Below are 26,158 nucleotides of genomic sequence, written 5' to 3'. Positions count from 1 at the left end.
ACAGCTGCCGGGGCGGAGGCGCGCGCCGCTGGGGGCGTGGCTGCCGCGTCACCGCGGCCGCGCCGGGCGGGGCGCTGTCCCCGCCGCTCCGCCCTAGCCCGTCCCCCGGAGCCGCAGGCCCGTCTCCGCCGAGCAGGGGCGGGGTGGCCCGGCCGGCCCCGCCGAGGGAGGTGCCGGCGAGCGGGGCGGCCTCAACCTAACTCGGGGCGGGGCGCGGGGCGGGCCCGCGGCGGGGCGGCCGCCCCCGAGCCGCAAAGTTTGGCTGTGGCGGCAAATGGGCTTGGGCGGCTCCTCGGCGGGTGGCGGTGGTGGCCGTCGCGGTTCCTCCGGGCCCTGTTAATGTCGGGGCCAGGCCCGGGGAGGATGGCGCCCTAGAGCCCGGCCTCGCGGGGTCGGGGAGGGGGCCGGCCATGTCGGAGGTGACCCGGAGTCTGCTGCAGCGCTGGGGCGCCAGCTTCAGGAGAGGCGCCGACTTCGACTCCTGGGGCCAGCTGGTGGAGGCGATCGACGAGTACCAGATGTGAGTGACCGAGCGCCGAGCGCGCCGGCCCGGCCGCCGCCCCCGCGTCTGTCGGTGCCGCTCGTCCCGGTGTCTGCAGGGTGGGGCCCCGCGGGCACGGGCTCCCAGGCCGCCCGGTCCCCCCCGGGGCTCCGCGCCCTTCCCGCGCGGCCAGTCCCGTTCCACAGGTGGCCCTTCTCCCGGGGCGCGGGCCAGGCGGGCTGTCCGCCCGGTGCCCGTCCAGCGTCCCGCGGGCCTCCCGCTCCGCAGTCCGTTTCCTTTCCTGCTTCCCTCTGCCTCTCGGCGACCGCCCCTCGATTTCTCTTTCAGACTCTCCGAGGGGGACTGGGGGGGGTCCCCGCCCACGTCCCAGGGACGATGAGTGGCTCTGTGCACGGTGCCCTCCTCCTCCTGCCCTGTGTGTGTAGCACGGGAGAAGACTAACTGGTGGCGATCGGGGGGAGGGGGCCCCCCGGGCGCAGCGAGGCCGGAGGTGCCTGCCTCGCCAGCCAAAAGGAGGGTCCCCTCTCGCGCCCCTTCTCCACCGCTCCTTCTGGTGAGCCCTGTTTTCCCAAGTCACCTCGATTCCGTTTCGGTTTCTGGGACTGTTATTTGCTCGGCAGTGTGGGTCCCACCCACCCCCTCGCTCGGTTATTTTGGGTGGAGTCCGCGCAGGATGTGAACAGAAGAGCAAAATGTGAATTGAGAGACCACGCGCGGGAGCCGCCACTCCCTCCCGGGGCCCCTCCTCCTTCCTGTGTGTAATGTATAGCCGCCGGGTCCACGTGAGTTGAGTACCCGTCTCTTTGATGGGCCGAAGTCCGATTCCCCTTCGGTTTCCGCCAGAAAACTTACGGGATGTTTTTTTGAAATTCAAAGTCGAGATTTATGTTCGCGTAAAACCTTGCTTTGATTCTTTCACATTTTCTTGGAAATAACTGCCTATTAAAATGCTATTGTTTGCAACTGATGCCATCACTTACTCTTGGTTCAAAGCAAGTTATTGTTCGAGGTTTTACCGAGTGCGAAACCACGTGTGAGTGAAATCTAGAAAGAATACACAAGTGGTACGTGGAAGAGCTAAGCTGTTTATCCTGTCCCTACTATAATTCTTTGTTTTTATCTGACCATTAAGGTAATTTAAATGTGTAGATGTTGTCGACCCCCATCTTACTGACTTTGAAATTGTAGTTTTAGAAAACCCGAGAACAACCGTGCTCTGGGCCATTTTGCCCGATATAAGAACTACTAGCATTTGATTTGCACTTCTATTTGATATCACCTGCTCTTGCAACTACTCAGTGAGAATAGTCTCATTTTACAAAATGAGGAAACCTAGGGTCACAGAACTATACCACTGAAATCTGAGATTTAAAAAAAAATTCCAGATCCTATCGGCTCTGCTACACAGTGCTCAAGACACTTTATTTAAGTTGCATTGTGTATGTGACTTGGACAAATCAGATTTCCTTCAGGACTAGAGAACATGTCCTTCCATACTCCAGCCGGTCAGACAGTGAGCACCTATGTATACTCATTCTGTGCGTTGACCAACATTCTACGCTCCCAGATGTAAAGCTGCCTCTCTTGGGTGGGACTTAGCTGTGGGCGCTCAGCAGCAGGCTGCTCAATGCAAAGTGGAGACCGTGGCCAATTGAAATTACAAAGGAGAATTGGATATGCAAGCTGTTGAGCTGAAACTTCTAGAAACATCTCAATGAGAGTAATAGGCACATGCAAAACTATTGTTGGACCTCAATACTAACTTCTGAACTTCATAATTCAGAGTTCTCAAATTTTAAAAACTGCCAGTGTCAAATTTGAATAGGAATGTGTAATGATTGGTTTAAATGTAAACATACAGGCTACATATAAAATGAGGTTGAAATTTAATATATTTAAAAGTGAAAGCAAATTGTCTTTTTTATTTGAATCATCTGGGAGGAAAGGCTGCAGAAAAGACCGTTCAGGGGCTACCAAATGCTGTGGAAAGAATTGCCAAGGTGTTGAGAGCAGAGGAGGAACAGTCTTGGCTAACGCGCATTCCCAGTAGGGCAGGCAGCAGTGTCTTCGTGGTGGCACCACATACTGGAGCAAATTTACGGAGGGGAGGCGTTGGGGGAGGTAACGAACATGTTTGGTGCAATCCTAATGTAAGATGCCGTCGCTTAAACAATTTCATCACCCAGCAAGTTAGAGCCAGGATGTAAAGACGGGTAAGGTCTCCACTCTCAAGGCACCGATTGTGTAGCGGAGTGCTTTAGGGTCAATTGCATGTTGCTGTTACAGAAGTATTAAAAAATGCTCCCACGTTGCTTGCTGTTTCCTGAAGCTTCTGGCTTACAGCTTTTGTACTTTTTTCTGGAACACTCTTTCCCCATTATCTGCTCCAGTCACTTGGGCACCTCCTTCAGGTCTTTGTTCAGATATTCTCAGGGGGCCCTCTTTGCCACCCTATTGAAATTGCGAAGCCTGCTCCCCTCCCCACCTCCTCTCCTCAGCCTTGCTCATCCTACCCGCCCCCCAATCCTGCTTAATTTTTCCCATAGTGTTTCTCACCATCTAAAGTACAATACATGTTACACATTCATATGGTGTATCGTCCCTCCCCACGTGAATGTAAGGGTATCCGAGGGGTTGTCTGTTTTGTTCTCTCTTGTTTCCTAAGTGTCCAGAGTATGCTAGCCTATCATTAAATACTTGTTTATTTAGGTATTATGTAATTATTGTATTCTGTTGAATGGATCAACTCAAGAGTAAGTATACTTGGGAGCATTAAAGAGTTGATGCCAAAATACTGTTGGAATATTTAAACAAATGATGGCAAAACTAAAATTGCTATCGAAAATATACATGATCAGTGAAAAGCAACTCCATTTAGCAGACCACTGTTTTCAGCACCCCGGGGATATATGATGCCTGATTTTCGGTAGCATGGTATGGAGTCTGTGGCTCAGAATCAGGTATTTCACAGGATCAGTCCTGGGGTAGTAATCCAGCCCATGGATGGCCCCAAAATATTTGTTAAGTAAATACATGAGTGTGAAGACTGGCTGGTACCTGCCGTATATCACCTCAACCACGCCTCTGCCAGGGGAACCCAGAAATGTGCCCCAAATGTCAGTGCCGGTCTGCGAGATGAAGAAACTGTGATTTAGAAACTTCTTAGCAATTTGGCATCTTCACAATAGTTTTTATCGTATTTTATAAAGTGTTAGCCTGGAACAGATTGGGGGGAAAGAACTGGAACTTCACTGCAGATAGTTCGACAAGCACTGGTTTCTGTCTCCGGTTGCTGTCAGTCACTTGTTCATGTGCCTAAAGCGCATTTCAAACTTCCCCCTTGAGAACAGTCCTGATTTTTCAAGAGTAGGTACCCTTGAAAGGTGACGTCATTCGCTAGAGAAGAATATCAGGTTGGTTTCTCACCTTTACTGATAGAACGGCAACTCTTTTACCTGCTCATCTGATAGCCAAAGTATGTGGATTATACCGTAGCGGATATAGTCATGTCTCACTTTGTCTTAAAGTGGCGCAATCATTTATGGATTTAGAAAATTATTATTTTTTTGGTTAGGATTTAAAAAATGTTTTAAAAATAACTTTACTGAGATATAATTTACGTACCATGAAATTTACGTTTTACATATGCAGTTCAACACATTTTTAGTGAATTCACCAAGTTGTGCAACCATCACTACAATCGAATTCTAGAACGTTTCCCTCACCGCAGAAAGATCCCCTGTGCTCATTGGCAGTCACTTCATATGCGCACTCTAGCCCCTGGCAGCCGCTAATCTGCATTGTGTCTTTACAGATTTGTCTATTCTGGACACTTGGCGTAAATCGAAGCATGTGATACCCGGTCTTTACATGCACCTTTCATCTAGCGTGATATTTTTGAAGTCCATCCGTGTCGTCGCATGTGTCAGTACCTCATTCCTCTTTACGGCCAAACAATATTCCATTGAATGGATGTTCTCCTTTTCGTTTGTCCATTCATCAGTTGATGGACATTTTGGGTATTTGCGCTTTGGGCTGTTATGCATAGTGCTGATGCTGTACAGGTCTTTTTGTATGTGAACATGTTTTCACTTTTCTTAGGACTCTACCTAGGATTTTGAAATCGCCAGGGTATGCAGTAACTCTGTTTCATGTTTTGAGGACCTGCCAGAGTGATTTCCACAATGACTGACCCATTTTACGTTCTTACCAGTACTGTCTGAGGGTTCCACTTTTTTCACATCCTTGCCAACATCTGTTATTTTTCCCTCTCTTTTGAAAAAGTATACCCATCCTAGTGGGCGGGTCATGGTATCTCACTGTGGTTTTGATTTGTGTATCCCTAATGACTAATGATATAATATTCATGTGCTTATTGGCTATTTTTATATCTTCTTTGGAGAAATGTCTATTCAAATCCTTCGTCCATTTTTAAATTGAATTATTTATCTTTTTATGGTATAGTTGTAAGAGTCAATCCTTTGGTTTTTGCTGTCTCGTAAATCGCTTTGGATTCTTACTTTCGGGTTGGATTCGTAACACAGATATGTGTTTGAAAACTCACTAACGGCCCAACTGCTATTTTCAAGTATGATAATTGGGCAAACAATGATTTTCATTTTTTCTCTATTTTCCATGAAAAATGTTTTCAGAAGTATAATTTGGTTATTATCACTTTGGCACAGCTGTAATTTGGACTAATCTTATCAGCAAATGAATGATGGATGGATAAAGCATCTCTGATTGGTACTGTCATTGGTGTGCACTGGACATGTTTAAGCAGAATCTGGACAACTGCTTCTTGGCTTGTCGTAGAGGAAATTCATCCATGCTAAAGGAAGTTGGGCTGCGGCCATGCCACCCTGAACAAGCCTCTCCTGTCTGATCTCGGAAGCTAAGCAGGGTCGGGCCTAGTTAGTGCTTGAATGGGAGACCGCTTAGGAAGACCAAGTGCTGCAGGTGTAAAAAATGATTAATTAAAAAAAATAAAGGAAGTTGGGTTGAATGCCATTTGAGATTCTTTTCAGCCCTAAGGTTTCTTTTTTCCTGCCTAGAACTGAAATTTGTCCCACTGAAATGGTATGAAAAGGATTATATCTTATAGTCATTGTCATTGTATAAAGTGTTTCATTATGAAGATAATATAGATTTGTACTTTGAAAACAGAACAAAGTATTATTGTACTTCACCGTTTGTTTTTACAAGATTTAAATTGTTTCACCTTGTTGTACTTGAGATAGCTCGCTTTCCTACAATCCTAAAGAATGCACGTTTTTCTTACAGATTAGCAAGACATCTACAGAAAGAGGCCCAAGCTCAACACAATAATTCTGAATTCACCGAAGAACAAAAGGTACCATAAAATAATCTCTAGATATATCCGATTCCAGATGAAAAGGGTCCTGTCTTTTAGAGTCCATTAAGCAAAACCAGACAACAAAAACTGTCCTACTTAAGTACAAAGAGTAATACTTATGCTTTGCCAAATATTAAGTGATCAAGTAGAAATACCACATGATTTACCACTTAATGAATTTCTCACTTCATGAATTTCTTTACTCAGCCATTTAGACTTTGCTTAACTGTCCCGGAGATCATCCCCTCCCTGGTTGAGGGGGTGGGCAAGTTCAGAGACTGCAGTTTGATTTTGCTTAATTGCGTCCCACCTCAATACTTACTTTTAACTCTGAACTTTCTTAACTCTTTCTCTGCCTCCTCTCAGAACAAACAACCCTCAAAAAGCCAGCACTAAAAAAATTAGTTCAAGAATGTGGCTTGAGAATGTGTCAGCAGAATAAATGCATAAGGTTGCAAAATGTTTCAGTGGTGCTCTTTCTCCTTGAATTAAAATTTTAATGTGTCAAGCTGATTCCTTGTACTGTTTGAGACGCTGAAAAATGGGATACTTTAAGAAGCTTTACTTTGGGAGAGCCATTTTTTCCTGGCTCAGAGTATCTAGTGTCAAACCAAATTTTAGTCTCGTCGATAATGAAAAAAAATCAGTGCGTCCGATTTTCCGTCATCTCTTAAAAAAAGACGTTGTGAAAACTATGGTGACTTCATCTGTTTTAATTCTTTTTTGTGTGTGTGCAAGGGGTGGGAGTGGGAGTGATATATATTTTTTCATACTCTTTAAGCCCAAACAAATGAATTTTAGTCCTTAGGCCTGTATTCATTTGACTCTTTTTTATAGGAATACGGAAAGAAAAAAATCCCCAAAGATTAGGGTTAACCATATTTCTTACCTAAGTTTATGTTTGCATTTTAAAAATATTCAGGATTTACATTTACATCTAATATACTTGTTTGTGTTGAAAAAGAAACACGTTGCTATAATTTAAATGTGTATTTGTCTCTTTTTCTTAATAACTATTAATACCCACAATAGACTCAGAAAATTTAGGATTCGAGCCCTGGAAAATAATTACCACAGAAGAAATAATGGGTTTGCTTAAGGAAAGGAGCAAAGACTGTATATTTTATCGCCCCTAGAAGGTTGTGAAATCTGTCCCGGAATCGATTAGGAAGTGATCAGTTGGCATCACAGTATTGGGAGTTAAAACACCTAAATTTTGAAACAGAATCTCAAATATCTGAGCCTGTAAATTAACAGCTAACAGTGTGTTATGGATGTGGAAACAGTGTGAAGCCTTCGGGGATTAAAACTCTAACGACCCTGATATTTTAACCACCTGTTTGCTTTGTCTCCAAGTTCTGTCCCTTAGGTGTAGGGACTGTGAGCAACATCACGTACAAAGTGATTGGACCGAAATAAAACATACTAAAATTTTTTTTAAATGCCATCAAGAAATGAGCTTTGTTATGTGATAATTAGACTAGTGAGAAAAAAAAAAAACATTTTCTTAATTTTCTTTCGCTTTCTAAGGTGAAGCTGGTGTTTGGTAATCCTATTTGTTTATTCCTTAATTACCGTCGTTTCTTAGTCAGCCACCTGGCTGCGGTCTCCTTTCAGCTAACACAGACACAGACACACAGACCTTATACTTTCTAAGGCCCGGGGGCAGCGTGGCCCAGATGAGCGAGCCTGCGGTCTGGAGTCCGAGGACTCGGTGTTCAGCACTGGCCCTGGCCCTGCGCCTTCATCTCCTTATATACGAAATGAGGGATTAAATAACATTAAACCATGGCAACAGGGATCTCTAAATCCTTCTCATACCTCTACCTTTGAGGTGTCCTGGACCCCTCTCCCCTGGAGACCTGATTTCTGCGGTATTTGTTAGTTATGATACCTGCCGAGGAGGCATTTGTGGCTGCCAGTTGTGACTACAGAGAGCTTGTGCCCTCCTGCCTATCCTTGGGCTTGGAGAAGAACCTCCAAATCATTGTGTGCTACATTCTGATTATGAGGCAAGTTGTGTGCATTCACAAATTCAGTTTTCTTTACAGATACAGGTGACACATTCCCAGCGGGCCAGAAAACTCATGTTGACAAATCGGCCTTATTTGAATGTCACATAAGGAAGAAGTTCGAGGCTCCAAGTTACTAAATGATTAGAAAACAAAGGCTTCCCAGGTGTGGTCTGGAGGACATTTGCTCTGAAAAATTAATAGATCTACTTTCAACAGAGAGAGTTTGCGACTTGTCAGGGCTTTTAATATGCTGATGTATATGTTGAATCTTTAGAGAGTTTGGGTAATGGAGTATTTCTTAAATTTGTTTGCCTTTGGCAGTTTTTCTTCTCCCTTTATAGAACATTTCATTAGGTCTAGTGTTCTGAAAGAACACGTTAAGGGAACTTCTGAAACCAACTGTTAGGTCTGCAAAATTAATTGAAGGCCAGACCTGGCACATAAGCCAAAGTAGAATAAACTCGATTGCGTTTTCCTCAAAAGAGGAAAATGGAGAATGTTCCTTCCATTATTCTCAGCAAAATCATTCTTGATGTTTCGTATTTGGAATTATAATCTTTATGCTTTTATTATTTTCACTGTTTTTGTTAACAGTGACAAATTTGAGAATTATGCCAACCATTCTCTAGTTTGCGGGACTTCGAAAGATTTTTCAAAAACCAACCGTATTTCTAGAGTGCTTTCTTTATGAAGCTTTTCACTGTGTAGCTCACAGTAAGCTTTTAAAAATATTACATGCTTTGTTGGAGCTCAGGTTATTGATATTTATTTGCATATGATTATTTTAAGATAAGAGAAATCCTAATTTCTGAGAGAATGAAATACACATCGTCACAGTATTTATTTTGTCTAAACTCTAAAGCAGAACTGTTGCTCTCTCTAAGCTTTACTAATTGTTGATAAAAAATCTTCACATGGATTCTCTATCCATAGTATTCTTAGAGATTTTCAGTGGAAAGTAAGAGAATTCGTGATTCTTGTCTGATCCTCCCTCGTGATTAGTTGACTTCGCTTTCAGTTCTCAATAGTTTTGTCATAGTAACGACTGGGTTTCACAGCCAGAGGACAGCTGCCAAGAGCTTTCGTGCCATGAAGCTCCCTCCTTCGGTGTCACAGATTTCCTCATGTAAGTTTCTGGGCGAAACAGCACATCCTGTCTCATGATGCTTAGAAAGTCGTCCCTGTTTGAATCAGACTTGGTGGTGATGAGAATCCCAGCACTGTCGGCTTGTTCTGTGTTTTACAGGTCTCCCCTTTCCACCGCCACCCCCCTTTCTTGCTCCTCTCCCTGCCTCCCTTCAGCTAGAGAGTAGATAACTGGCTATTTAAATCTAAAAAATTGAGTTTGGTTTGTGACTAGACCACTTCAACTATGTGTATTTTTGGAACCTATTATTTTGAACGTGTTTTAGCAAAATTAATTGAGCTCTGTAGTTGTCTAATTTTTATTCCATCTTTTCCTTCTGTTGCTCTCTTCGAGTTGTCGGTTTTCCTGGCAATGACCAAGCAAAACAGCCAGTATTCTGAATATGAAAATTTCCATTTCTGTACCATATTAGGCACGAGCAAGTAATTTGAATGAAGTGCTAATAATTTAAATGTTTCTAAAATTAACTTCACTTACCTTCAGTGCTTAGTCTTAATGTACAATAGTTACTAGTCAGTACTTATGACCTGGCACGAGTGACCTTGTGCTTCTCAATTAGTTTTCTGAACCATTTGTTTTTAAGAAAGGGGAAACAATTACAGTAGCAAGCACCGGATTCTGACATCGACAAATGCTACATGTTTTAGAAGTCATTGCTACATCTGAAAATGATAGTGTTTCATTTCTTTTTTAATGCTGATGTTGGGTGTGGTCCCTTAAAATAGTTATGAATAATGCCTGTTGGTATTTTGCCATAGTTCAGTAGATTCTGTGTAAAAAGCTGTCGCTTCTGCTTAACTTGAAGAAATGTTTAAGTTTAAAATGGGTTATTAGTGGACTCAGTGGTTAAACTACATTTTATCTTAAAAGTTAAAAGCATCAAATCAAATGGACTTTATAGTAAAGAAGGAAAAGAAGTTTTTAGAGACGTACTCATTGATACATCTCACTTAATACAGACACAATCCTTTTTAAAAACCATTTTTTAAAGAACATAAAAAGCGTATTATTGCTCTGTTGTGTATCTTGCTCGTGTGTAGAAGGCATTGATCCTAGGGCAAGTTACGTAACCTCTTCAATTTTCCTATCTGTAAAGTGATTGTATCTAATTCATAGGTTATAGTGATGATTAAATGAATTAATGTTTGTATATTCACTTAGGAGAGCCTGTCACTTAGTTAAATGCTCAAAGTTGTTAACCATTACTATTACTGTATTATTATATTTGCATTTCAAATGATTTACCAGTTTCGTCAGACTTGAGTGGTGTGTTTGAACAGCAGTGATTTGGGGCTGATGAGATTTTATGTAGAAAAGGCTCGCTGGTTCCTACACAGCAGCTGTTCGACAGGGTAAATAAGTTTGAGTATCTCGAACTCTTTTGCAGTCGCCGTATTTAAATGTAATTGTTAACTGTAGATTTTCAGAATAAAATTGGGTATTTTCTAAACTCTTATATTGAGATAAGAAGAATTTTCAGATTGCGGATATAGGTAAGTATTGTTCCTGTGCCTTGGCCAGGAGTCATATCTTGCTGAGTCGTGGTCTGTTTTGTGAGTTGCTGTACCGGCTGTTGTCGATATGATAATGGCATAGCGCCTGCCAACCTAAGCGCCAGAGGGCAGGACAGCACTTGTCACTCCGCTCTGCCTCTCATTTATCTTGCAGAGAAAATTGACAGTAGAGAAAACCACCAAATCCAGTTTACTAAACTTTTGCAAGTCATCAGTGCATTTAGAAATCATGTCATCTGTTTCCAGAATATGTCTTTGAATATGGCATTGCAAATATTGCACCAAAATACTTCACTTTTACGGTCTGTGTTTACTCCTAATAAATACTTAAGAAATGTCTGTCTTGGGAGGACGTGATGGCGTAGTTCAGCGGCCGTCCTGCAGACAGGTATTTTTCCTGCCGGTCTCCTTTTCCAGCCTGGTCACTCACGTTTTCTTCTGATCGTCACCTCCCCGGAGAGTTGAAATAGCTGACTGATCTTCCCTTGAGCCTTTGCGCTTTTCCCCTTCAGCCTATGGGCACTGTTGTCACAACAGTCTTCTTAAAGGACATCCCCGATAGTCATTCTTTGCCGCCGCAGTGAAACCTTCCTCGGCCAGTCATTGGAGGTCCCCTTCAGAACGACCCCGTCTCCTTCATACTTCACGTGTCAAACCTGTCTCCCCCCGGTTTCAGTTTGCAACTGTAAACAATTGAACCATGACAGTTTCTAAACTCTTTAGTTTAAAAGCCCTCCCAGTCCCTGGAGCTTGATCCCTAACCCAGTCTTGTCTTGTTTCTTTGGAACATGCAGCGGCTCACGTTGCTGAAACTGGCGGAATCAAGTGTCTCTTCTTTATATCACAGTGATTCTGTACGCGTCTAATCTTACGTAGTGGGACGTGAGCTTCTTAAAGGCAAGGACTACGCCCTGTCACTCATATTCATTTTATAGCTCATATTCTGTAAAACAGATCTGACTGCAATTTGCCACCATTCATTACACTCTTGATTTTACTTAGTATTTGTCTGCGTATTTAATCCAATGAGTCAGGATTAAACTCAGTCAACGTTAAATTATACCATTATGCTAACTTTCAGATATTCTTATTTTGAAATCTTTCAGTGAATTTTAGGCTTTGTGGAGAAGAAGAGAAGGCAGAGCTTGGGAGGGAAGATGTCAGAAGTCCTTTTCATGGCCCTTTAAATCGTATCATAAAGCTATCATCAAAGCAACCTCGATTTAAAATTGGTTGTGGCACATTAGGTGGCGCCTTCTCTCCCTTATTCCAGCCCTTTGCCTCTTGTTTCTCTTCTTTAAAATCTGCAAGATGCTAAAAAGAACTAAAATTTAACTTGTTTTTTAAAATTGTACATCCTTTATCAATAAAAATTACCTTGCCGATTTTGAGAGCTCACAGTTATATACGGTATTTATAGCTTTCTCTTTTTCCTACAGAAAACCATAGGCAAGATTGCAACGTGCTTGGAATTACGAAGTGCAGCTTTACAGGTAAACAGGTTTTTCCCTGTTTTTCTGGCATAAACCAATTTACAGGTAAACAGGTTTTTCCCTGTTTTTCTGGCATAAACCAATTGCAAAATTAAGGAAAAGAAATTATTATAAGCTATTAAGATATAACATTAAGCATGCCTGCTAAAAGCAGTATTGTCTCAGAAGGGTTTATAACACTAGGAATTCATGGCTTAAGCTCATATTAAAAGATTTAGTTCATATTTTATAAATTATAGAATTAAAAGGTATGACTTTAATTATTTTTTTCTGTTATTTTTAGCCTGAATGTTCCCCAAATTCAAAACAAACAAAAACCATTTTGGGACTTCTCTTTCCTACTTTGAAAGCAGGAAATAGATTCATTTAATTTGGCTACTTTTTGAATATTTTCGCCACTTAAAAGACACATGGTGTAGTGAAATCTTTATAACAAAAAGATGTAATGTGCATATTTTAAATTCAGTCCACACAGTCCCAAGAAGAATTTAAACTGGAGGACCTGAAGAAGCTAGAACCAAGTAAGTTTCATTTTCTATTTTTTAGTGATACGCCGTTCAAAAAAATTTATTAGAGATATTCCCATTACTTAGCATAAATGCTTATTTGATTTATTTCTGTTCGTATCTAGCCCTATGTGATTCTTTCACGCTTTTGTAATTTCTATAATATTTATAGTAACTATTATTTGGTTTACCTTTATTTAGAATATGAAAAATTATTAGATTCTATGTTCTACCTATATCTACATGTTTTAGCCTTTATTTTGTTTCAATTGCTTTAAAGGAGAATAATTACTTTGGTAAGCATTTATAGTAGCATCTGCTGGAGAATTTTACATTATAATCATCGATGCCCATTTATACTCTGTCATCAGAAGCTATAGTCCAGCTGTTTGAGCTGCTCAATAAATGTTGTAAAATATTGCTTCAAATGTTTTGGTGTTTAGGATGCTGCCAGATGAAGCTTTTTTGGTGGTTCAAATGGAAGGTCCCTTAGAGGAAATGTTAGCGATATCGGCAAAAGCACAAGTACTGAATATCACCACGGTCAATGTTAGGATGTTTTCATCACCCCAGGAAGAAGCCCGGTACTGGTCGGCACTGCCCGAGCTCCCCAACTCCCAGCTCCCCAACTCCCAGCTCCCCAACTCCCAGCCAAGGCGACCGCTCATCTAATTTCTGCCTCTGTAAATTTGCCCGCTGTGGACATTTCCTATAAATGGGATGATATAATACGTGGTCTTTTGCAATTGGCTATATGTACTATTATTTTAAGAAAAGCATACTGGAGGCTGTAGTGGTTATTTAATGATCATATAATGGTTCTAAAGAAAATTACAATGCTCAATTTTTTTTAATAAGAATAATTAGGATTTTGGCTCCTTATTTACTTACTGTTTTCCGTTAAGTTTTTTTTTTTCCAGTTTGTTTTCTAATAAAATTTAGAACCTTAGATATGTGGAATGACTATAAACCATTCATCCACAGATAGTTATTATCTCTTCCTGTAAACATGCTCACTTATTTCTCCCGTTCCTCCCAGGATCTTTCATGGTGACAGTGGCTACCATTTTTTCGAGTAGCAGCTATATACCAAGCACTCAGATAAATCTACTCAATTGCAATTTGCTAACAGACACTTTCTCATCACCTCACAGCTCATAAATGCCAGAACCGGGTTTTTACCAGGGTTCTGAGTGACCCCAAAGCCTATGTTCCTTCCACCACCCTCTGTATTAATACCTATAATTGTGCAATATTGACATCAATTCTAAATATCCTGCTACTCCAGTTCAAGCTCCTGAGAGGTTATTGGTGCGTATATTAGCGGGACTAACATCTGCATTGGTCTCTTCTCTTTCTTGTTTTTACGGTTGCTTGTTTTTATCTTTTTAAGATTGGGGTGGGAATGGAAAGGAAAGATAGTATTATTGGCATTCATTTTGTTATATTTTGAATTTACATGGTGCTTTTCATACGGACTTCCCCCTTCTTGGCACTTAATGTCTTTTTAGAGGATTTTAATTGCTATTGCCTCCTACGGGAACATCAGTGTATGTATTGTATCTCGGTAGTATATCCTCTGTAATTTTGAATTTATTGTTTTATCAGAATTAGTCATCTTTTTCAAATTGACACTTGACTATATTTCAAGTTAAGTATACTGTGTCAGGCTGGCCTCTGCCTTTTTTGAGACTGTAAAGAAAACAATTAATGAATGACTGTACTTTTCAACACATAAGACTTGCTTTATTTTGCTAATGTATTTTTCCTCCAAGGTTTTTTAAATCTCTTATAATCTTGTCTGAAATATACTAAACCAAGATCTTGAAAGTACTAGTCATTTAATTTTCTTATGTTAATCCCTAGTGATGTCAGTGAATCAGGTTTCGAATCTCTGCCACTTCCCCCTCGCTTATCCAGCCTCAGCTGCACGGTCTGTTCTCTTCCTTGAACAAGCCGAGCCGGTTCCTGCCTCGGGGCCTTTGTTGTTGCTCTGGCCTGCCCCCTAAACCCTGCCCCCTAAAACCTGGAGAGCCCTGGCCCCCGGGCTGCTCTGGACAGCCCCCGCCACGCCGGCCGGGTCAGGGCTCAGACGTCGCCTGCTCTGTCTCCCGAGCCGGGTCAGGGCTCGGATGCCGCCTGCTCTGTCCCCTGAGCTGATGCTCTCCCCGTGCTCCTGCACCCTCGTCACGTCCGTGCCTTTGCAGTTCATTAGCACATTCGTAGTCTGTGTTTCCAAAGTCAGGTCCTACGAAGGCAGGAGCCCCTGCCTTGGCCACCTCCATTTCTTCAGCACCTAAAGCATTATGGGACATTATGGGCACTCACTGTACATTTATTGAGAAGAAGAAAGAGGAAGGATGAGGGTGAGAGCTGGAGGAAGGGAGAAAGAGAATAAGAATCATGAGAATCTAGACTCAAGACTTGGACTTGGCCTTCGCTCTCACTGATGGACTCAGTAGGGGAGCCTATGTTACAAGACATCTGGTAAACAAGGCTTACACCTATGGGAGTAAGTCATGCGGTTGCAACCTGCGCACTGGGGTGGCAGTGTGCCGGGCCTGTTTCAACTCTAAGCTGCAGGAGTCCAAAACCAGGCCGCGTGAGCTGAGTGTAAAATATAGGAACCTGTTGGATCGCCCAGTCACTGCCACTGCTGCACCTTCATGCGATCGCAGGTGGTTACTGGGAAGCCGTAGGCTACATGAGAAGCCCTAGATGCCGTGCTCGGAGTGCCTCCGCAAGGGGTCTGCACTTACGGTACCTCTGCAGGTGTAGGCAGAATTGTTGACCTCTCTAAGTTCACATGCCAGGATGTCATCATCGACCACAGCCGTAGGACTGGGGGTGGTGCCACGTTGTTAGGATACTTCCCTTGGGGATAGATCTCTCCTGTGTGTGTGTGTGTGTGTGTGTGTGTATACATATACGTGTGTACGTAATAACCTTTACGTAAGTGATAAACTTTATATGTGTGTATATAAGTTACACGTGCGTGTAATAAATGTATATGAGAATTATAACCAGATTTAGCAAACGTTACCAGTTTCATGGAGTTGAGGGGAAATCTCATCGGGACACAGAATAGGACAAGGTCATGGACCTCCGACCGATCATCTTTGATGTCTTTTAATTGACATAGTACAGGAAGGAGGCATTTTTATCTGGTGCTCATGTCTCACCTGGGACCTTGCACACATAACTATTTTGGGGATCATTTCCCATGAAGTTCACTTTCCATGAGGGCTCTGAGACTCTGGAACATATTCTCCTTGGAGATCTGATAGTGCTCTAAATTACTGGTACCTAGAATATACTACGGATATTTTCGTTCTGTTAAGACTTGTAAGTCAATGGACAAATGCATTGTGATTTTGGATGATGCTAAGACTAGGAATTTTTACAAAGTTAATTTTTAAATGCATAGTAAAATTGATTAAAAAACAAGTCATTTTTGGTAAAATTTTAAATTTTGATTCCTGAAAGAATTCATGTGTCTTTCTCTTTTTATTCTAGTCCTAAAGAATATTCTTACATATAATAAAGAATTCCCATTTGATGTTCAGCCTGTTCCCTTAAGGTAAAATAAATAAGCACTAATATTTGTCCTCTTATTTTGTCATCTTCTTTTACACCCGTTTTCGGATATTTCTAGGTTTTTCATATCAACACTGATATCATTGATATCAGTATATCAACGTTTTTATGTCAATATTTTCTATATCAACATCTGACCCGGGAAGGGAGCAGCTTGCGGCTTCTCTAGCACATTTCGTTTTGCAGCTCGCTGTTTTTTCTGTCCTTTTGCATGTAGGAGAATTTTAGCTCCCGGCGAAGAAGAAAACTTGGAATTTGAAGAAGATGAAGAGGAGGGCGGAGCTGGAGCAGGGTCTCCCGACTCCTTTCCCGCCAGGGTCCCCGGTGGGTACCGCGTGTCGGCACATGTGCGTCGCGTGACATAGTCCCGGTCGGGGCGTCGGGCATGCGTTTCGGTGTCGCTAGCGGGAAGTTGACCCTGTTCAGGGCTCTGCCGGTCTGAAGCCGGTTTCGTGGCCGTGTTTTGGTAGTGGCTGTTGGAGAAGCGCTGTCTGAAAGCGTCTGAGGTCTGCGTCGGGGCTCCCTCCACCCTCGCGCTCGCCGATGCGCTGGGAGGACCCAGCACGCGGGCGCCCTCACCGCCACCGCCGTGCTCTGTCGCCGGGAGAACACAAAGCAGTCAGCGAAGGGAAAAGGCGCACGAGTCAGGAAGCCAGCAGCGGCTTCCAGGAGCCCTTTCCCCGGGACTCACACGCTTGCGCTTAGTTCCTCCAGCAGCGACTTGTAGCAACACGTGTGAACTGTCGCCCTCTGGCAAAGCCGCTTGGAGACTCAGTGCCCAGGGCTGTCACTGGGGCCTGATCACGTGGCCCCCTCCGCCTAGCGCTGGCCCAGACTCCAGACGCTCAGAGGAGGCAGATACTCAGCATAAACCACACTGTGTGCATAGGCAGCCTAGGCCTAGTGACCTTCTTACCAGAGGCCACGGGGAGCCCTCCCCAAACCCAGGTTCCCGGACTAGCCTCGGCCAGGCAGGTCTTCCGGAGAGCTGCAGTGAGTACTGCTCTAATGAATCAAATTGTGGTCATCAAAACAGGATCCAGGGGAATGTACTGAGCAAATGCCCTTTATTTTTCCCATCTTGTTTTGGGCAAGCAAATCACGTATGGCCAGCCTGTTACTTGCAGGAGATATCGCTGAGGCTCTCCCCATAGATAACCTAGGGCAGGCACCTGGATCGATTTCTTGCCTATCCTACTTACCGTTTTACTCCGTACTGTTGGGGTTTTCATTTCTAATAAACTAGTTCACTTTACGAAGTACAGCGATACGCCGTAATGTGATGCATTTTCCAGTAGACTCTAGAAGCTTTATGGTTAAATACAGTCGTGTCATCCAGGGAAGTCTCTGGGTAATAGAAGTGCAGTACTGTGCCAGCATCTTTAATACTCCTTTGGGATGAGGCGTTGTGCAGTGCAAACAACGTAGACTTGAACCAGCAGAGGAGACATCTCGCTCCTTGTGCTGTGACCTGCGCAGTTATCAGCTTCCTGGGAACAAGGTATCGGCGAAGGACGAAGGGCCACCGACGGGCCAGCTGCACACGGGAGATGGTGTCGACCGCTGGACACTGCGCCGGCCCGCAGGGGCCTTGATGCCTGCCCTGCCACCGCCACCCTGCCCACAGGGGCAGAGGCCCTCACACCCACCTGCACGCTTGCTCTATTGCTTGGTCAACGTTTTCACACAGTTTGTAAAACATTCTAGAGTGAACTGGTCTTTATATAAACACATATAAGCTTTGCCATTTTTGTGATGTCATCCAGAACTTTTCATTTCCTCTGCAAGAGTTTTGTCACTAACCTCTCTGTGAAGAAAGCCGTGAGCTGTGACAGGGTCAGGCTTTTCTGTTTCGCACGAGGAGCGTCAGCTGTGACGGACACCTCAGTGCAGCTGCCGGCGCAGTTCTCCAGAGACAGAGGTGAAGACTGGACATCAATCCATCTGGGCCTTTGAGCCAGAAAAGGTTTTCTTGATTTTCACCATCAGTAGATCTTACAAATGCTCGAGAAGCTGTTTTTATAGTTTAGCACAAAACCTTTTCCGCATCATCTGCAATATCATCAATATATCGACCTATTGTACCGTTTGAGATTGGAGCTTTTCAATTTCTTATATGGCATTTTGTCCTAAACTATCATTTCACATGCCGGCATTATTAGCTTCTCACCAAATGTGTGACTTCTCTTTCTCTGGGCATTAAATTCTGCTACTAAGTAATTCACTCCCTGAGCCTTTTAAACTGAACATGACTTGTTTAAAAAGCTTTACCCTGCGTAATTTAAATGATTATTAGAGTCTCAACGTGATCAGCACCTTGTCAGTGGCTGTGATTTTCCAGTGCTGCACCCACGGCTGCATTTGTGGGTTGTTTTCCACAGACCGCACAGCGGAGCGAGACAGCTCGGGGAACCGGCCCAAGTACCGCCTATTGCTAGAGGTCGATATCCGTTCATCACCACGCACTTCACCCGCTTTTGCCCAGTTTGCTCTCCTCCCTCCCCCTCCCTTCTGAAACCACCTCTGTTGTCTGCGCCTCTGAGCTTGTTTTTGTTTAGTTCTGTTTGTTGCTTGCTTTGTTTCATATTCCACATATGGGTGAAATCAGATGGTTTTGGCCTTTTTCTGACTTATTTCACTCAGCATAATGCCCTCAAGGTCCGCGCATGTTGTCGCAAATGGCAGTATTTTAGGGGTTTCTTAAGGCTGAAGCCCTTCCCTTCGAGTCCAGTTAAAAGCGCCTTTTCTCAAGGTGCCTTCGTCTGTAGAAGAGTCCAGAGAAGCCAGCCTGAAGGGTCTCATGCCACGTATGTGTTTGGAGTTAGCATCCCAAGCCCGTTAAGATTTCTTCATGCCACACTGGGGCGAAGCCTCTAGTCTTTCCCAACCCTGCATTTTCTGAGTTCTCAATTTTTAAAAATTAGTAAAAATTCTAACACATTTCTAACCACTCTTATTCTTTTACAACTTTATTGAAATAGAATTTTCACATTATAAAATTCACAAATTATTAAGTGGCCCAGCCAGTGGCTTTTGATAAGTCTGTAGTATTGTGCGTCTGTCAGTTTGATAGATGCAGTTTGAGAATATTTTCTCTGCCCCACGGTTCCCTCAAGCCTGTCTGCAGTCGATTAAACGTAGTCTATTTGGGACGTAGTAAGTTAATGGATTCCCAGACTTCAGATAGTTCATCATTAAAAGTCAGCTGACACATTGTTGGGCAGAAACTCGAATGTTAACCAAAGCCCTTTATCAATGTTAGGTCCTGCAGTCTGAGGCACTATGTATGTATCAGGTTAAAATCAACTCTTGTTTAAATTTCTTCTTCACAAATGATTTGAAATAAATGAGCAAACCGTACAATCGATTTCTTCTTTCATGTATTTTCTCCATGGGACATGCCTTGTGTGGTTCCGGGTGGTTTTCAGTTGTAAAACGTGTAAATGGTGTATGGAAAGGATTTTAAACGTAGTTGCTCCTGTAGTTTCGTGTGGCATCCTCAGCAGGACTAATTTCTGACAAGTGATCATAAAGCATTGGATGAAGGAAGGAGTGAGAAATCTCATGGAGATTATTCAGTTAAATATATAAATATTAAATTGTATGCTATTTCGTCATCCATAGTAACCAAAAGATTTGTTGATTGATTCTGGTATTAAATTTCCTAGACTTTAGGATGTGACATTCTTAAAAAGCTTCTGTCTTTATCCTGTCACTTCAGATTGAGAGAGGTATACTGTATATGAATTTACGTAAAGCGCATGTGTTATATGAGTACATTATTATGTACATTATCAAGTGTTTTATACTTTGTAATTTTATACTTTCCTGGACTGAGTTGAATTTTTAACAAACTCGAATTAGCAATTTCTGCTTTCGCGTTATGAGGTATGAGAGTATAGATGTATCTTGTGTTTAATTAAATATTTGTCTGAAAAGAACATTCGGGAGTTTTAGAAACCAGAATAACACCTGGCTCGTTACTAAGCCAGTCAAGAGGGAGGCCGTATCTTCTCTGTGTGAGACATTCACTCCGAAGTCCCGGGCGGAGCTCGTTTTCACTGCCGTTGCTCCGTTGCCAGGCACCCTGCTGCCGCGGTTGCCATCAGAACCGGGGATGACGTTACTCACCATCCGAATCGAGAAAATCGGGCTGAAGGATGCGGGGCAGTGCATCGATCCCTACATCACAGTCAGCGTGAAGGGTGAGTGGCTCTGTCCGCGTGCTGCGCTCTGCTGAGCTCTGGCCTTGCTCCTCGCTGGGGTGCTTGGTGGGGACGGGGCTCCGGCATCTGCGACAACTCCTTTTAAATCTTTCTACGGCGGGGCAGGATCTCTCAGGAGGCCATCATTCCTTCATGGAACATTCCTGAGAGATTTACTAAAAATATTTTCCCGTTATAATTTACACTCATGTTTGCTTTTGAGTTTTTCTTTGTCTCTGTCTTTTTATTCTTAAAATGCCGTCAGGGGCGCTCCCTAGACAGACACGGCCTTTAGCAGAGGGTACGTCCTTCAGGGAACAGATCTAAAAACGCCCCCACCTCCCAGGTGTCCCCCGTTTCCTGTGCCCTGCATAGGTGTGAGAGGCAGGACTTCAGTGCGTCATAAGACGGGACAGGGGAATGGGACACGTCCAGCAATAGCCACAGCCCGAAACTCATCCTGTGCAACCTTGAGAAGAGCCGTATTTCTCACCTTGAATTGTTACCATGGTTATTGAGCCAGACTGTTCTTAGATTTGCTTTTCTCTACCATCCAGTGTGGCAAACGCTTGGCAGATCCCTGAAACCGGCTTTTTCAGTCTTTGGTCTAAGAGGGAGACCACAGGGGTTGAATTCTTTTATCGCCACTGCCAAGCATTTTATCCAGCATTTTATTGTAAAACACTCAACGGTCTTTTGAAAATAAATATCGGGTGATTGAGTGTGAAGTTCAGAAGTGATGGCGCAGTTAACCCTGTTCACAGCGAACCTGCAGCCGGAGGCAGATCATAGAGGCTCACGGACTCCGATGGAGGGGATTATTCCCAGCTGCGGAAATCATCTCGGATCCACTTGTTCCCAACGGCGGAAATAATCTCGGATCCACTTGTTCCCAGCGGCGGAAATCATTTCAGATCCACGTGGGTTCATTAGTACCAAATAAAAGAAAAAGGAATTGGGCTGCGGAGAGCAATTTTAACATGAAGAGACCACGATCCACGGCACGAACGCTGTGCTACTTACGTGATCCGTTACCAAGTCCACGGCCAGCCGGGGGCGGGGGCGCTCATGCCCCGTGTGGTCTTCCAGGCCTCCCGCAGAGCCGCAGGTCTGCTTCGGGGGCGTACACTGCGAGACAGAGGAATGTCGTGATAACGTGGTGTCGCGGTACTTTTGCACGCACGTCGAGCTGAAACCTGCCTTTGCGTAAATACCTTTAGGAGCTGAAATGATCAAGTGTCCTGAATCGTTTTACTTTCTCTAAGATGGGGCTGGGGGTGATCCAGAAACACTGGGAAGTCCTCAGACGAGTCCATGTTGAGTCTGATTAAACTGGGAGAGTCCTAGCGCCAGGCACTTAGAACGACACCCCGTGTGCTGCCTGGTGGTTGTGAGTCAGGTCACATTGTGGCGAACACACCCAGACGCAGGCAGCACAGGAGACAGTACGCGCGTGCGCAAGGGTTTCACGGGCAGCTCTCACCCGTCGTCTGGCCCTCAGCCAAATACAATGGGAATTCTGATCGTGGCAGGTTTCGGGCCTTCCCGGGCCAGGCGCTCGATTACGGGTGGGGGACCGCTGTGGGATGTTACTCACATTGCAGATTTTTGTCGCACACGAAGATGCAGTGGCCTGTTCCCTAAGACAGACACAAAGTCCTCTTCACCTCTTAGCAATAAGCGTCCAGCTGCGTTCGGGCTTCCTCGTGGACCCCGTCACGGAGGGCTTCCTCCTTCCATCCATGAGGCCTCCCACCCCTCTTCTCCCCAGCCCCCACACACCTCGGAAGCCAGAAGGTCTGGGGTTCCTGCTGACACCAGAGGGGACTTCCTGTCAGCCCGCGGGTCTCAGCTTCTGCCAGGCCTCTTTAACAAACGGGACCCTTCGCAGTGCGTTTGCTCGTTTTGAACCTGTGAATTTGCACACTCCTAAGCAGACACTTTCTCCCCTCCAGATCTGAACGGCATAGACTTAACCCCTGTGCAAGATACTCCCGTGGCTTCAAGAAAAGAAGATACATATGTTCATTTTAACGTGGACATCGAGCTCCAGAAGCACGTTGAAAAATTAACCAAAGGTTTGTAACTGTAAATAGGCGATTTCTCGTGGCCGGAGCCCTCATCTTACTCACGTCTGTGAGCCTGGTGGACCTAGCTCAGGTGGTCGGAGGGAACGGCATGTGGCGCCTGTTGATTGGAATGAAATATGAAATACAGACTTTTTTAAATGTGGGAGTTAAGGATCATATTATCTAGCTGTATAATAAATAACTTACACCGTAAAGTGTTCTTGCATGGTAAAGTCTTACCGTGTCTAACAAGCATTCCTCATATCACACTAAGGAGCCCCCCAAGCAGGGCCCTAGATGCTTACGTCTCTAACAGTCCACAGATGCAATCTGGGTGGTGGTCCCCGCTGAGTGTTTTGGGTAGAAGGGACCATCGCGTGCAGTTGGGAAAGGACAAAAACCCGTTTCTCTAACGTTTCCAAGCTAAACGCTTTTTCGGGTTAAACACGTCTCTGGCCTTTGCTCGGTGGGAACGTCAGTGTTCCCTGACGAGAAGGCTTCCGGGTCCCTTTATCACCCGAGATCCAGCTGCAGCTTTTGAGGTTTGCGGGCGCCGTCGCAAGCTCGCGCAGGGTGTGCGCGCGCATTTGAACGGCCGCCGCGTCCTGTGAGATACGAGCCGTTTTCCTTCTCGGGGTCCGGTGCTGCCGCTGCCCTGTTCTGCGAGAAGCCTCGTCCTCGCGGGGAGGTGGCAGCACCTGGACCGATCCCCCCGGCTGCGCCCCGGACCTGAGTCAGGAGCCCCCCGGTGGTGGCGATGCCACCGGAGTGGGAGTCGCTGTGTTCGCATGTACAGACAGGACGTGCGTACATGGTGGTGAAGACGTGTCAGTACGAAGCACGCCTTCCGCGTGCAAACATTAGCGAAACTCTTCTTTCCCCCGCTGAGCTCCATCGCTCTGAGAAACGTTTCTGGCGTGGGGGTGGGCAGTGTGTCACGGGCTATTTTGCTGTGTTTCTGTTTGATCGCCCAATGTTCTTAATGACTTGATTTGCAAGGTGTTGAAAAAGTAGAACTATATTCAGAATTTGCCTCCATTTTCTGCAGCTTTGAATTTATCACGTACGGTTCCTGCAGTTCAAACTGATATTAGTGCTAATAAGTATACTTTCCTCACGTTTACAAGGATTCCAGCTAATCTTCCTAGGCTGTTCTGAGTTCACATTTTGTTCTTGAATCAGTTCGTTAGCTCAGGAAGTTTCCCTGGACTTCTAGAACTGGATGATATGGAGAACTGCCACTCCGTTCAGATGCATGAGAGTCTGGGGTGACGGCCACAGCCATATCGTCATTGGACAAGGATTACTTCTTACAGTCCTGCCAGTTGTTGCTAATTCATGTGCATCCGGTGAGCAGAGAAGAGTCGTTGGCTAGGACGGCACTGTCTGGCTAAAGCGGTTTGTTTTGATCCTGTAGGTGCAGCTGTCTTCTTCGAATTCAAGCACTACAAGCCGAAGAAAAGGTTCACCAGTACCAAGTGCTTCGCTTTCATGGAGATGGACGAACTCAGACCCGGGCCGATCGTCATAGAACTGTAAGTGACGCGATCGCCTTAGTACTGGTGGAATGGGCACGAGGGTTTCTTTTCAGCGTGTGACCTTGGAGCACATCGGGAGTCACAGTATGTTAAACAGTGGTTTTTCTATTGTGGTTATAGATACAAGAAACCCACTGACTTTAAAAGAAAGAAATTGCAATTATTGACCAAGAAACCACTTTATCTTCATCTACATCAAACTTTGCACAAGGAATGACCGTGACATGAGTAACCTGGAGCTTCTGTGAACTTCCCCACTCCCCGGAAACCGTCACAGCTCTGTGTAGCATCTTCACCCTTCAACAGGCAGGAGCAAGCCAGTGGGCCCGGGCGCGTCCGCTGCACGGCGCAGCACCGTCGCCGGCGCGTGAGACTCCTTGGGGACCAGGCTTGTTGGAGGTTTCGAAACGTTTTCACTTTTCTATTGATTGTGCAATGAATAGTCTCTCTTCTGATTTACCACCACTCCCGCCCCGCTTCCTGGAACAGCGCTGTTGTGGGTAGGACGTGCTCACCTTCAAACTAAATGCAGCAGTAAGAATGTGCTAGAGTGTACACACCTGTTCACTTCTGCTCCAGTATGCTCTGTTGGGTGTGGGGTTAATGTCAGGCTTCGGGCCGAAGTGGGCAGGACAGGATGGAACTGCTTCGAGAGGGTTGGAACCGGTTACGCTGTCCGCGAAGGTCATTCTGGGAACTGACAGGCTGCTCAGAGCGGCCTGAATTCGCCCCGAGCTCGGCGTCCTGCTTCGAGTGCCTTGCCCGGGTCAGCACCCCCGCGGGCGTGCGTGCTCCCGGCTGTCGCTGCCTTGTCCGGATGAGCAGATTGTTTTTCTGAACGTGAGCACATTTTTAGTCATCTTGATTCACTTCTTCTCCATCACATTGTTATTCTTTCCGATGGTGATTCTGGGGCTAACGTGGAACAAACTCAGAATGAGTCAGGTTTTTAGATGGCTTTACAGTGTCATGTAATCAAAACAGAATTTGAGTCAGACGCTGATGCGATACAGGAGTAACTGCTGTTTTTCTGACAACTGATTGTGAAACCTGGAAACCTGCGTACGTACATCTCCTACAGTGCTGAGCATGCAAAATTCGGAGCTGTTCCGTTTTTTGTTTTTTGTTTTTTGTTTTTTACATAGGTAGATAGGATTGCCATTTATTTTCTATTTAGATGTTATCAACATTCATCCATATGGAAATATGCAGGTCATTACCTTATTATAATTTGACTATTTTACATTACTTTTGACTTAATGGGGCATAAATAAAACTTTCATGGTACACACGAGGTGGCTCTTCCATACAGAACATTGAGATCCGGGTTTCTGGGGGTTAGATGTGGAGCCCACACGTTGAATAGTCACTTTTTTAAATGACCAGTGCCAGCACAATGGGAACGCAGTGCCGGTACTTGGCCTGTTTTTAAACTAGTATAATAACGCTAGTCATACCATTCAGTGTGTTTGTTTTTTAAAATAAGTAACCACGGTTAAGTTGGTCTGGCCCTGGCACTTCAAGATACCTAGTCTTAGCTTTCAGTTGTGTTGGGTCAATTCTTTTTACTAAGATGGATGTTAAAAACTACACGAACCTGAAATTCTCAACCCAAATTCGTAGTCTCTCGTCTTGATTAGATTAACTCTAAAGAATGATTGGATCCACAGTAGCTTGGGGGTGGGGGAGGTGAGGCATTTGCCTTAAATGACTTCATTGTTCACTCAGCTCTAGGCCCTGAGCTGTCAGCCCCAGACTGTAAGCTCCCCCAGGGGCAAGAACCACACTTGGTCCACACACGTCAGGGAGATTTTCTAAGGCGGCAGCACTCTGTACCCTGTGGAGTGCTCGGTACCTTCCATTTGATGCTGCTGACAAGACCTAAAATATTATCCCTCAAAAAACCCATTAAAATGGAGCAAAACTGATACTGTTATCTTTCTCATAGACCATAAGACACAGATATCAAAGTGGTAATTTATATGAAGCAGGATCTGCTATTGTTCACCTAAGTGTGGTTTATTCGAACCACAGATGCCTTTCATCACTCTTAAAGAAGCTTAAATTCAGACCCGAATGAAATGACAAGTGATTGTCTTGAAGAAACAGAATACTCCACATCCCACCAAGTATTTAAATTCACTGTCCAATAAAAAAAATCAGCCATCGAATAATCACGCCTCTAGTAGACAGGCTTTCAGGCTGAAACGATGCTG

General features: G+C 44.5%; 1 protein-coding gene across 1 annotated transcript; it reads left to right on the top strand.

Annotated features, from left to right (window-relative positions):
- Positions 1–241: 241 nt before the first annotated feature.
- AIDA (axin interactor, dorsalization associated) lies at positions 242–25,234 on the top strand. Its single transcript, XM_039883448.1, has 10 exons — positions 242–520; positions 5,786–5,855; positions 11,974–12,027; positions 12,494–12,548; positions 16,050–16,113; positions 16,348–16,454; positions 20,213–20,335; positions 22,291–22,413; positions 23,822–23,939; positions 24,063–25,234. The coding sequence occupies exons 1-10, from the start codon at positions 411–413 to the stop codon at positions 24,157–24,159; spliced, it is 921 nt and encodes a 306-aa protein (XP_039739382.1). The 5' UTR covers positions 242–410; the 3' UTR covers positions 24,160–25,234.
- The last annotated feature ends 924 nt before the right edge of the window (positions 25,235–26,158 follow it).

This window comes from Pteropus medius, unplaced genomic scaffold (genome assembly GCF_902729225.1).
Source record: "Pteropus medius unplaced genomic scaffold, Ma_sr-lr_union100, whole genome shotgun sequence".
Taxonomy (NCBI): Eukaryota; Metazoa; Chordata; class Mammalia; order Chiroptera; family Pteropodidae; genus Pteropus; species Pteropus medius.
Note: the sequence above shows the minus strand (reverse complement) of the source record. Positions and strands in the feature narration are given on the sequence as shown.

What these genes read in the sequence shown, in the direction of transcription:
- AIDA (XM_039883448.1), top strand. Translation starts at nt 411, where the DNA reads ATGTCGGAGGTGACCCGGAGTCTGCTGCAGCGCTGGGGCGCCAGCTTC. An exon ending in TACGAAGTGCAGCTTTACAG is followed by an intron (nt 12,028 to 12,493) that starts GTAAACAGGTTT and finishes TTTTAAATTCAG; the next exon opens with TCCACACAGTCCCAAGAAGA. An exon ending in CTTTCCCGCCAGGGTCCCCG is followed by an intron (nt 16,455 to 20,212) that starts GTGGGTACCGCG and finishes CTCCGTTGCCAG; the next exon opens with GCACCCTGCTGCCGCGGTTG.